The sequence below is a fragment of the Pongo pygmaeus genome, chromosome 2 (genome assembly GCF_028885625.2).
Source record: "Pongo pygmaeus isolate AG05252 chromosome 2, NHGRI_mPonPyg2-v2.0_pri, whole genome shotgun sequence".
NCBI lineage: Eukaryota > Metazoa > Chordata > Mammalia > Primates > Hominidae > Pongo > Pongo pygmaeus.
This window is the reverse complement of record NC_085930.1, coordinates 116,348,531-116,362,210: the sequence shown is the minus strand read 5'-3', so window position 1 is coordinate 116,362,210 and position 13,680 is coordinate 116,348,531. Positions and strand designations below refer to the sequence as shown.

General features: G+C 36.0%; 1 protein-coding gene across 12 annotated transcripts in view; it reads left to right on the top strand.

The window, feature by feature from the left end:
• The window catches only part of GOLGA4 (golgin A4), a 123,675-nt gene extending 111,723 nt beyond the window's left edge, over window positions 1-11,952 (top strand). For 8 of the 12 annotated variants that reach the window (XM_063662041.1, XM_054481136.2, XM_054481134.2 and 5 more), the window contains 3 exons: window positions 613-699; window positions 6,755-6,817; window positions 11,286-11,424. In XM_063662041.1, coding sequence (XP_063518111.1) covers window positions 613-699; window positions 6,755-6,784 — 117 coding nt within the window. In that variant the 3' untranslated portion in view covers window positions 6,785-6,817; window positions 11,286-11,424. Of the gene's footprint in view, window positions 1-612; window positions 700-6,754; window positions 6,818-11,285 lie in introns of all 12 variants that reach the window. The other 4 variants (XM_054481137.2, XM_054481135.2, XM_063662039.1 and 1 more) reach the window with 1 other exon arrangement.
• The last annotated feature ends 1,728 nt before the right edge of the window (window positions 11,953-13,680 follow it).

Genomic DNA, 13,680 nt, shown 5'->3' with positions numbered 1-13,680 from the left:
TTAGATCTGCACAATTTATGATCTTGTTTTGCAAGCCATGTGTAATGTTTTGATTCATCATGTTTTCTACCAAATAAAACATCTTGTGTTTATTTAAAATGTAATTTGTATTTCTATTAGGTTGATGTGCTGCATGTCTTGAAAAATACCTACTGAGCATGTTCATGTTCATGCAGTAGCCGTGTTTATGAGATATATGATGTGATTTAGTTAAAGCTGAACATGGGGAGTTTTAAAAATCTGATTATTTAGAACATATGTTTTGGCAATACGTCACTTACTAGATAGATTTCTGCAAATAAGCCTTTTAAAATGAATATGTAATGAAGTTTTATTTTAATAAAGGGGCCAAGAGCATTAGAATTTTATATAGCTTCATGCTATTGTAAATGCATCTTGTTAAAATAATATAAATCTAGACATTGTAAGGAGTCCTTTTAAATTGAAATTCTAGTGTTGTTATTTCCTTGACTAATACCTTCACATCATACTTCTTTGTTCGTGGCTTTCATTGAGAGCACTAAAGAATCCCACCAGCAGAACATGTCAGAATGGGTTGAGACTTTATGTGCTTCACTGTCTGTTAGTGATCATCTCTTGTTTTTCTTGTAGACCATGGCAAAAGTTATAACCACTGTACTGAAGTTCCCTGATGATCAGACTCAGAAAATTTTGGAAAGAGAAGATGCTCGGCTGATGGTAAGTTCTAGAAGTGGGCTCTAGATAGAAGATGATTTCCCATCTGTTTATATTCTGTCTCATTTATAAGGACTTTTGAGTTGGTAAAATAAATTTTAAGATTTCAAATCTTTATTATATCACAGCCTGAAAAATGAGAGTGAATTTACACTAAGAAATTTAACCAAGGGTGAATGTGAATGGATGCCCTCAAGGGAAGGAAGAGTCTAATTTAATACCATATAAGAGGTCGACACCCATATGTATGCTATATGGGATTTCCAGAACTTGGGCTGTTTATGGAAAGGATGGAAAAGACATTTGTTCTGGTATATCCAGTAATAATTTTTTAAACCAAATTATATCATCATGTTAGATGATTTATATATTAGTTCTTTATTGCATTCCAGTTGATTTCCAAATACATTAATTCTGGGTGAAAGAATTTAAGCATTCTTGAGCTTTCAATACCTTATGGGGGAATCAGACAAACAACTGAATTATTTTTAAAAACATAGTGTGAAGTCAGCTGTAATTGAAAAATGAAAGAAACACAAACTTTGTAAATTATAAAAAATTCTCCATGCCCAAGTTATTTTTGCCATGGGCCAGTAATTTAATAAGATCCATTCTAGGCAGAGTATGAAACTTGAAAAATTTGAGTCCTGCCTTCAGCTCTTTCTCCTTCCTTTCCTTGTCTTGATAGTAGCCTGCAGAGCCCTACGTGAATACCCTTCTCCTCCCAGTCTCTTTACCTGTTTCATCATACCAGCACTGGTTTTATTCTCTCTCCTCACTAAAGCAAGCCAACATCTTTTCCTTAATGGTGGGTTAGCGTGTGTCTGAGCATCTCCAATAAAGAGCATCAGTCAGTAAGTCCCAAAGTATCTCATCGTATCCCAACAGATTGTTTTCTTACAAAAGTTCTTGATTCTCTTGAGCCCACATCTCCTTCTCTACATGATCACCTAGTTGTTCTGGTTTGTTCTGGTTCTAACTCATAGAACTCAACCAAAAATCTGGGGATGGCCTAGATGGAGGGGTTTTCCTCCTCCCAGCTAAATAATACCTCTTGCACTTACAGCCTTTTATGAAGTTCCTCTGACTCTCTGCACAAGGTTAGCCCTGAAGGGACCCCAATGTCTCAGGCACATTCTGACCACTTCTTCCTGGTCTCCTCTAAGCTCATCCTAGCATTCCCTGACCTTTGTCCTAATGCTTCATTGTGTATTGTATTATATACTTATTGCCTGTTTTCTGAGGCATTTGCTGTTATTTTGGTTAGCATTTAATTGTTTTTTGTAAAAGTCCCTCCTCCGCCACTCCCTGGCATTTAGTAGCCTGAAAAGCATTGCTCTAGTTATTTCTGCTTATAAATATTTTTGATAAAGAAATATGTCACTATAATGTATACCATTCATCAACAGAGAGAATGTTGGTTTAAATTATAATGAACATCTAATTCTACAAGCATGAAATTTTGTATTCATGGTAGAAATTTTTCCTTTACTGAGTAAAATATCTTTGTGAAGATAAAAATTTCTAATGCAGTTTGAGCCTGTTGACATAATTTTGTCATTGTGGTCCAGTTTAAGAAAATAATTTTAAATGATATAAAAGGGGTTTTATTTAGTTATCTTTATTCATTCTCCCATAGCTGCTTTATCATCTTGATGTTGGAATATGGCAAACTTTACTTTTACTGCATTTTCTCAGGATTTGCTATATAGTGTAGACTCATCCTAAGTCGCTGCTCTAGCAAATGTGGTAGGAAACATTCCCCTTCATTCCATATACACATGTAGTCTTTGGTTGATTTGCCTTGATGAAAAACAAATCGAATTGGTAAGTGTAGGTAGTGAATCGATAAAACTCTTAAAGCAGACAAAAAAGGTTTCTTTTTGTTAAGTTTAACTTAAAAAAAAAAAAAAAAAAGAGTCTTTGAAAAACAGACTGTTTTCTTCCTGAATACAGTGGTATTCATTCTAGGTAGGGATGAAATGGTAGCTCATTTATCCTTCCTGAAAGAATCTTCCTTTATCCCAGAGGTTGACCTGCCCAGAAACAATGTTCTACTTTTCTACTACTCCTTTAAGCAAAGTCTCATCCATCATTATCTCTTGCTTAATGAATAAATTCAGTCAACAGTCATCTACTCTTCTAGTTGTTACGGGAAATATAGGAAAATAGAAGATACGGAAGACATTGGTTGTTGACCTTGTGGAACTTTTAATTTTAGGGGGAAGGGGTAATATCCATTCATACATGAATAAAAAGATATGCTTAAGTAATATTATTCAAATAATAAAAAAAGATGCTTAGGAAATATGAAATTTTATGATGAACATGAAATGAGGAAGGCCCCAAAATATGAGATGAGATGACATGAATTAATCAATTTGAGTCAACTTTTGTCAATTTAAGGAGATTCTTGATACTTGATGTGACTCATGATTGTTTCATGAGTATGAGAAAGTTGAAGCAAGAGTTAACCTTTGTCAGAGATTGCCATCATTCATAAAATGAGCAATAAGAATCACTGTCTTTGAACAAGTCTCTTGAAGAAATTTCAGCTAATTTCATATCCCAGTCCATTGAGCTGTAGCTCGCTAGAACAAAACACAGGTATGAAAATGACTTTTCTTTTTCCAGTAGAAAGTACACATGATGAAATGTGTAGAAAACAAAACTTTAGGAGTTTATTAAATAATTATTTTTAAATGATTTAATCACATTAATTTTAAATGTATGCTTCAAATGGATCTTTTCTGTAAGTTTTTGTAACTGTGCAGCTGTGGTTTCACTTCTATTAAAATCAGCAACCCTAAGTGTTTTGTTATTTTTGCCTAAGGGCTGAAAAGCTGGTATAAGAAAACCAAAACAAACCTGAAACATTTTGCTGAGCTGCCCCCTCTGTCAAATTAATATTTGGGATGCTTGCAAGAGTGTGGATTGTACTTTGTGTTGACAGTGTGCAGCCCATGTTAGTTTTTACATTATTTATCAGGTATTATCAGAGGAATACATTCTAAAACTTTTGCTTTTTGACCATGATGATTATACGTTTACTTTGTAGCACTAATCTAAAGCATTCTATGACTGCTGGTGAGGTACTTTTCAATATATCTTATCTTTGCTATACTTCCCTCTCTTCGGTGAGTTTTATACTCTATTTAAAAAACCTCATTACAGGATACAAGTTATTACTGTTTTCAGAGTTTAACCTAGTCTCAAGAGTAGATTTTATAGATTAGAAATCACTATCTGTTAAGTAAGGTTAAATTATAGAGCATAATTACAGTCTGGTTTATTTGAGGGTCTTGGTGTATAGGGAAGGAATCTTAGTCCTTTTTTGACTTGCTATGGAAACTCAGGCAATTCTCAGAGCCTCTTTTCTTCACAAGACTAACATAATCTTGTTAGGATGGTCGGGGAACCAGAGTACAGTTGCCTGCGCTGAGTTGATAATGTAGGGATGGTGGTGATAATTATTTAGCCTCCTTTTAGCAATGTGTAGAACTAGTCTTTTCTGGAAAAAGAGACTGGAAAGGTAATCATTGATGTGTATAAGAAAAACCATTAAAGACCTCAGTAGGAGGGTCAAGTCACACGATGACACCAGCCCACAAAATGGCCCCATCTCCAGCTTCGGTACCTTAGAGTGCCAGCCACATGCCATGTTGCTGGGATGAGAGCCTAGATCTCAACAGTTTGACTGCTGTATAACTTAGAGCAAACCGTTTTCATATTTTTGACCCTCATTGGTAAAATGAGGTTGTTGGATTATACTATCTCTAAGGTTTCTTTCCTCACAAAGTATAAAATCTTGTTTTAGATTTGTTTCAAGTAGGAAAAAGAATTGCCTTCTAAACAGCAGGCAGAAGTTAAAACAAAATGCACATACCAAGTGCACATATCTCTGTTTTTCCTAGAACAGCTTTTTTTCCCTCCTCTCAATTTTTAGTTTACTATACCTTGCTATTTCATTTTATGATGGTTTAGGTAGCTTAGATGGCCAGAGTAGACTGGATATTCGAGTAGCACAGTATGGGCAAGAGTGAATACATAAGTTCTTGGCTCATCTAATTGTTTGTGTTTTTATTGAATAAAACTGCCCTAGAAGTACACCTTGTTTTTTTTAAAAGGAGAGTATTATTACATTATTTAAGATAATTTCATTAGGAAAGTTTATTGTAATTGAGTAACAAGTCATCTCAGAATTGAGAGATTCCTTTGTTATATGGAAACCCCTCTTTAAAAGTTTTCTTAGACATTTTTCTCTTTAGAGTGCTAGCAAAATGTAATGACATAAATGGACATCACTGTTTTCTTGATGACTCCATTAAAGAAAATTTCTCTTTGATGAAGAAGGTTGGCTTGTTCGTGTTCTCTGTCCATTCTAGTCATCTTTTTCAATTGCTCTTCTGTTGGCTCTCCTTCAACTTTGCTTTCACACTGATCCTTGGTGGTGTATATAGTTCTTCATCAGTCCCTGCCCTGGACCAGTCTTGTATTCTCTTAACATCTCATTTTCTTCCCCTGTTGGAATTTTCAAAATTTCCTCTGAATTAATAAAATCAGAACTTTTCAGCATTGCTAGGTACAAAAGTTTTCCATTCCCACACGAGGTTTACCCTTTCCCTCTGCATGGGCTCAGAAGATGCATGCAAGGTGGGTTCAGGAAACACATACAAATAAAACTGACACATTGTAGAAAATATTGCACATGTCAAATACATATTTGTTTTCTTGAGATTGGTTTTGATTCTGGTATTGGTAGAATAAGATAATACGTGATCACTGGAAAAAATATTATAAGCCAGAAACATAGAAAGGGAGTCCCTCATGATCTTCAGCCTCCAGACTACTTCTGCTATGCCAGTATCATCTCTGTGAACAGTTTGGGGAATATCTCCATGTTTTCTAAGCCATATAATTACATATTTATAGTGACTCCTTTATCATTCATTTTATTTTATAAAAAGAGTATGCAATGGCTTGCTTTTTTCACTTAATAAATTTTTATATTATTCTACCTTATTACAAATTGGTCTCATTCTTTTCAGTGGCTTATTGTATGATTATATGGATGTCCTACAGTTTAGTTCACCAGTTTCCTCCTCATTCCATTTACTTATGTTGTTTTCAAGATTTTCAGTACTTAACAAGCATAGACATAGGGAACATCCATATACATGGATTTTGTATACTTCTGCCAGAGAGGATATTAACCTCATTGTGTTGTGTGTGTTGCACATATTATTTTCTAGCTTGTCTTTTGGTTTTGCTGCTTTTTACTAACTTTACATTAAATATGAAAGATAAATAAAATGATGTTTCTGAGGTTGGCCACACTATCCAAGAATAGACTCAGATTTTATAAGGAATCTTTGTTTTTAATGCTGCCATTTTAAATCACCGTGAAGGTAATTAATGATTTTGGACAATGACCATCTTAAAATGGGGCATAGAATTTGTTTAAGGTTTGTCACAGTAAAAACTATATTTGAGATTGAGTTTCCTTAAATTGAAATTTCAGTTTGGGTCACCATTCCTGAAACCATTTCTGATACATTGTTGAATTACAAGAGAGTTATTCGGTGATCAAATTGACACGTTAGGAATGAGAATTCAACATATGGACACATGGCTCTTCAAATTCATCATCATTTTCCCGAAAAGTTTTTAGGGTAAATTGAGATTATGTAAATCAAATTTTAATGTGTACTTTCATGGAATTATGAAAGGGATCCTTTTGTAAAGCAAATAATCGCCCCATAATTTAGCTGGTAAATATGTACTTAAAATATGCAGTACACCTTTCATTATGTTGTTTAAGTCTTTAAATGAAAGTTGCAAGTAAAATCTCAGCTACATAATATTATATTTACCTAGGATATGGGGGGAGGTATTACAGATTCCTTATTCCTTGCCTGTACACCCTCGATTTGGGGAGATTTGAGAAAAATTTAAGTACAGTCTGTAATCCTATGAACTTCATATACACATACAATCTGTGTGTTATATTAAGTCTTAAAACTAACCCAATAAGCTTTTTTTCTTCCTGGCTTTGTAGTTTACTTCACCTCGCAGTGGTATCTTCTGAGTAAACCATCAGTCTGTGCTTAGTTAGCATGTGGTGAGTGAAGAACAATGTCTTGTGTCTTTTGTGCAAAAATCAAATGTGTTGCATGATACTAACCATTTTGCTGGAATTCTTTTGCCCTTGTTTAATGAATATATGATTATGCTATGGGTTAATATAAGTATTTTCTGTTCATTCTGTTATATGGATCAATAATAGTTAAAAATTACTACTAACAATAAGAGTTATATAATTTTAGGAAATTTCATTTCTTTAAAGAGTAATTAAAAGTTTGAAAATTGCTCTTTGAAATTTTGTTAAAGAATCCAAAAAAGTATTTATGTAACTTATTTTCCCTTTTGTTTTTAATTTTCCAAGAATGATCTTCGAAATTATGATTGTGAGAGAGAAATGAAAAATCATTTTCTAGATAAAAGTGAAGTGGTATACTCCGCGAGAATTCAAAATCCTGTAAACCCTAAGTAGAGTCAAGGCCAGTCAGAAATAATGAAAACTAGTAAGATCAATTTTAAAATATAGCTTTATTACTTCCTGGAATCAGACAGTTTAACACAAGACAACACATCTGTCCTGAGGAGACCGTTAGGCAGCCTACTATCATTGAATGTGATTCTTTCTGATTAACGTATTACAGTGAAATGCAGGCATATGAAATGTTTCAACGCAGTTGACTGTCTTCATCATTTAAACCCTCTCCCCTCATCTCTACATATTTTTCATGCTATTAGGTTGATTTAGCACCCCCTGAAAATGTAGCATACATCTTTACCTCAGCCTTTGCTAGAATTTTCACAAAATCAAAAACAGATCACAATTAATAGGGCTTCACTATAATTAAAATAAATACTCTCAGTGATTGTTAATATCTAGCTAATAATAGTATCAAGTTTTAAAATGGCAAGATACAACATTTCTCTGTTCTTTTAAGCTTTTACTTTAAAAAAAAATAAATAAATAAGTAGAGCCTTTATCACCCTGGCTGGAGTGCAGTAGTGTGATCATAGTTCATTGCTGCCTCAGCTCCTGGGCTCAAGGGATCCTCCCACCTCAGCCTCCCAAGTAACTGGGACTATAAGGCACTTATTTTTTATTTATTTTTATTTTTTTGTAGTGATGGTCTTGCGTAGGCTGGTCTCGAACTCCTGGGCTCAAGCGATCTTCCTACCTCAGCCGCTAAGCTTTTTTTTTTTTTTTTTTTTTTGAGACAGAGTCTCGCTCTGTCACCCAGGCTAGAGTGCAGTGGCGCGATCTTGGCTCACTGCGAGCTCCACCTCCTGGGTTCATGCCATTCTCCTCCCTCAGCCTCCTGAGTAGCTGGGACTACAGGTACCCGCCACCACGCCCAGCTAATTTTTTGTATTTTTAGTAGAGACAGGGTTTTACCATGTTATTCAGGATAGTCTCGATCTCCTGACCTCATGATCTGCCCACCTTGACCTCCCAAAGTGTGGGATTACAGGCGTGAGCCACTGTGCCTGGCCCTCTAAGCTTTTATCTTTAAACATCTTCTGTGCCTTCATTTGAGCCTCCTTTTGATTTTAATATATATTATTTGATTTGCCTTAGCAATTATCCAGAACTATCTTATTTTTGTCATCCACATTACAATGGCTGGCAGTACAATGCCTGGTTTTATTAGGTTACTTTGATAATAAATGTGAACACTGAAAAACTGTAAATTCTATAGCTAACCCATTAAGTCTTAATGTTTTCCTTTTAAAATAATATTATAAATACTGAATTGCACTTGTTATATTATTGCAGCTAAATATCAATTATCACTGGAAATGTATATTGTGCAGCATTTCTGTTAATTGATTAATTGATTGTCTCCTCAACTTTTAGTTTGAAACGTTTCAGACATAAGATTTGCAAAAATAGTGCAATGAACACCCATATACCCTTCACCTAGTAATGTTTGGCCAGATTTTCTCACTTGCTGTCACTCTTGTTCTCTCTCCATTTATATTATTCCCCATTTGTAACATTTGGCAATTACTTGCCAACATGCTTGCAAGCATTTGACAATTGTAAACGTAAACTAAGTACTTTAGCATGTATCTTTAAGAACAAGGACATTTTTCTACATACAGTACAGTTATTACACTCAGGAAGTTTATTATTAGCTAATACTAATATATAGTACATAATACTCAGTTTTTTACAGTTTTCCAAATAATGTCTCCCATAATTTTTTAGAATCCAGGATCCACTCAAGAGATTTCACATTGCATTTAGTGGTCATATTTTCCTAGTCTTTTTTAAACTAGAAAACTTCTCCTGGCTTTTTTGTCTTTCATGATGCAGTATTGTTGAACTGATCTTGAATTTTGTTTCCCACAACAGATCAAGCTACGGTTTCAAAATAAAAACTGACAAAGGAATTTACGTATAACAGAAGATCTTGTTGATGTCTTCTTTAGGTTCCTAGGACCAATAAGATTGTTGAACTAGTTTTATAAATAATATACTATTAGTAGTACATTATGAGTAGTGAATCATTTGTTCATTTACAAATTCGGAAGACTAAAACTCCCCCTATCCAGTTAATATATATGGAAAGTTTGCCTCTATTAATCTTACTTGGTAATTTATTTTTATGGGATTTTAAACTCATACCTTGATGTGACTACTGGTTTTAGCATTTTCTTTTTCTTTTCTTTTTTTTTATATTTGAGATGGAGTTTTACTCTTGTTGCCCAGGCTAGAGTGCAGTGGCACAATCTCGGCTCACTGCAGCCTCCACCTCCTAGGTTCAAGTGATTCTCCTGCCTCAGCCTCCTGAGTAGCTGGGGTTACAGGTGCCCGCCACCACACCCAGCTTATTTTTTGTATTTTTAGTAGAGACTGGGTTTCACCATGTTGGCCAGGCTGGTCTCAAACTCCTGACCTCAGGTAGTCCACCTGCCTCGGCCTCCCATAGTGCTGAGATTACAGGCGTGAGCCACTGCTCCTGGCCAGCATTTTCATCTGAGAAACGTTATGAGGAAGACTTTGGCTTTGTCATAGCTTTTTTTTTTTTTTTGCCCCCCAGCATGGTCATACCAGGCTAGAGTGCAGTGGCGTGAACACAGTTCACTGCAGCCTTGACCTCCTGGGCTCAAGGAATCCTCCCGCCTCGGCCTTCTGAGTAGCTGGGACCACAGGCACATGCCACCACACCTAGCTATTTAAAAAAAAAAATTTGTAGATACAGGGTCTTGCCATGTTGCCCAGGCTGGTCTTGAACTCCTGGGCTCAAGCAGTCCTCTGACCTTGATCTCCCAAAAGTGCTGGGATTATAGGCGTAAGCCACCATGCCCAGCCAGCATTTCTAATTAATTTATTTTTTGAGACAAGGTGTCACTGTGTTGCCCAGCCTGGAGTGCAGTGGTACAGTCAGCTCACTGCATGCAGCCTTGACTTCCCAGGCTCAAGTGATCCTCCTGCCTCAGCCTCCTGAGTAGCTGGGACTACAGGCACACACCATCATGCCTGCCTAATTTTTTCTATTTTTTGTAGCAATGGGATCTCACTATGTTGCCCAGGCTATTTTTAATTTTTAAATTAAATTTCTTAATTCCAGATGAGACATAAATTTTCCACACCAAAATGCTGTTTGTCTTTTGCTATTATGTCATGCTGGGAGAATTGCAATATGTAGAATAATCAGCACACTGGGTAAGAGGAAAGAGCTCTTTCTTATCTTTATTTTTTATTGTTTTTTTGAGGCAGTCTCTCACTCTGTTGCCCAGGCTGGAGAGCGATGGCGTGGTCTCGGTTTACTGCAACCTCTGCCTCCTGGATTCAAGTGATTTCTCCTGCCTCAGCCTCCCGAGTAGCTGAGATTACAAGTGCCACCACAGCTGGCTAATTTTTTTTGTATTTTTAGTAGAGACAGGGTTTTGCCATGTTGGCCAGGCTGGTCTCAAATTCCTGGCCTCAAGTGATCTGCCCACCTTGGCCTTCCAAAGTGCTAGGATTATAGGCATGAGCCACTGTGTCCAGCCTGTCATCTTTAATTCCAATCCAATATTTGTGAGATTCAGCCAAGTCAGCGTATTTACTCCTGGGTTACTGTATAAACTGATAGCATTCAATATATGGTAAACGGTTGCAGTTCCAAATTTCACTTAGAAATGCCATTTTCCAGGATTGCTGACTATAGGTTGGTTTGCATCATTGCAAGAACGTTAATTTTTAGAAGATACCTTTAAGATTTAGTGTTTAGACAATTTCTACTTTTTTTTTTTTTTTTTAGAATGGAGTCTTGCTGTGTTGACCAGGCTGGTCTCGAACTCCTGGCCTTAAGTGATTCTCCCATTTCGGCCTCTCAAAGTGCTGGGATTACAGTCATAAGATACCATACCCAGCCTTATTTCTGCCTCTTTACTGCAGTCTCTAGACCATGGAATAGAATTTTATTTCAAACTTGAAAAAGCAAATATCCCAAAATGTCAACCTAAATGTTTTGGGTTTTTTTGCCCCCTTTCTTTATTCTCTTTTCCTTTTTCTTTTTCAGTCATGGCTCCGATCTTCAACTTGAAGAAGAGTGACATTGGGCGACTGCTGCTTGGAAAACTGTCCACACTTGCTACCCTTTGAGAATGAAGTTGTCATTCAGGGCCCCTCATGTAGCCAAAAGACCAAGAAAAATCTGGCCCACAGATAAGTTGCAGACTGCCTTTAAAATAGATTTTATCAGTGGAGAAATGGTGATCGTTTTTTCTTCAGTTTTCTCTTGGGAAGAGTTTTATGTTGTTTAAAAGATATTTTGATAACTTAACCTGCTTTATGGGCTTACATAATATTCCTTTCATCCATTCTTTTTAAAGAATGGCTTACCTTTCCTATTTATTTTTAGGGTGATTTTTTAAAAAGACTTGTGCAATACATTTTGAGGTGAAACTTGGATTTTTTCTGATAAATTAGAGCATTTAATTGACTATTTTATTCAGGTTGATCTGTTGAATATTTGCTGAAGATCAGTTCTTTAAGCTAAGACATGTAATAAATCCCAAATGGCAGTACCTCATTGTTTACTTAGCTTTTGTACTTATATTTTTCAGAGGAAAAAACACTACTGTAAATTGTGAATAGCCAATACATAACTGTATTGTATGCAAATCTGTGATTGTTGGCAGTGTCATCTCTGAGAAACAGATAAATAAAGTTTATTTACTATATAACATTTGTTTATTGTACTTCTTCCTCAGTTGAAATCTATTTTAAAATGGTTAAGAATGCGTATTCTATTTGGATGAATTTAGTGAGGAATTATTTGTCAATATAACTAAATGCTGAGCATTTGAAAAGAATTTTCACGTTCAAATTTGGTATGACCAAGTTAGAAGGAGCATGGAAATAAGAAATACCCCATGATGTCTGCTTTAGGATTCTGACAACTTGGGAATGCCTCCTCTCTCTGGAATAGACCATACTTGAATTAGTTTTTAACTTGGTGAAAGAGAAATTTCTGCACACTGAGAGATGGGTACTGTTCAGAGGGCTTCACACACCCTTCATATTCTAGGAAATACAATACTCAATCTAGGTATTATCTAGTCTCTACCTCAAGGTAGAATCTCAGTTTTCCAGCCAGTCTGGACCTTAGCTCTCCTGATGTATCTTACATTGTGATAGAGTGGGGAGCTCTGGGGGATAGATAAACAAGGGGTCTGCCCATAACCCACAGCTGACTCTTTTACTATTCCAGTAAGAGAAGAGGGTCTTCTTAGCACACACCCCACCCCACTCCCCCAGCCTCGTTTTTAAAATCATGATTTACTTAAATTGGCAAAATTTTGTCCCACCGAAGGGTTTCTGACAACAGATATGACTTCTTATCCGTATCTTTTTCTAGGGTAGAAATGGTGGACTCTCAGTGAAATGCATATGCAACTTTCTCTCTTTAACCCTTTTATAGAGACACACATGTCTAAAAGAGGAAGGATCAAACAGAGCAGCAAACTTTTTCTATAAAGGCCAGAAAGTACATATTATAGGCTATATAGTTTCTGTTGCAACCTTTCAACTCAGCTCTCATAGTGCAAAAGCAGCCATAGATAATGCATGAAAGCATAGCTTTATTCCAACAAAACTTTATAAAAGCAAATCTCAGGCTGGATTTGGCTTGCAGGCTGTAGTTTGCCAACCCCTTAGAAAGCAAACAAGCTGGATTTTAAATATTTATTTAGGAGGGCAGGGGTGGCAATCATTTAATATACAGGAGTTGTTCGTTTTTCTTTAGTACAGCTATGCAGCCCTTGTTTCAGAAAGGGGTGCAGTAAGCTCACTTCACCTTGATTGAGAATAATGGTGACATTGTTTCAATGTTACTTATTCCAGTGAGCACGTAAATCCAGACACTGAGGTTCAGAAACTAAGGCTCTCTCCAAGACCTCATGAGTGCAGCACACAAAAAGATTGATGCAGTAAATATATTGCCAAAAAGCAAGCATTTCACTTTGAAAGGTGTTCAGATACTACTTTAGCAAGAATTTTTGGCAGAAAATTCACTTGAAGTTGCTAGAATTCATAGCCACTTTGTTCAGGTCAGGTGCATGTATAACTTCAGTCGTAGAACTACCTTAGTAGAACGACCTTAGTGTTGACTGTCATTGAAAATTGTTGAATTAGGTGTTCCTGAATTAAAGGAGTGGAACATTATTTCTGATTTTCTGACATATAAGTGTTGACTTTTTTTCTTTCAAAAATCCATTGGCTATAAAAACTCATGTCTGTAGAGTAAGTAACACACATAGGCTATTAGGGTGCTTTTGCGTTTTACCTGCTGCATGCCCAGAAAATGGACATGGCTCAGTTGGAGCTTCCTTATCCTCTGCAGCAAACTAGAGCCACAAAGGTATAGGCTAAAATACTGTGCCCAGACTAAATCTTTTCCTTATGTCTGAAAA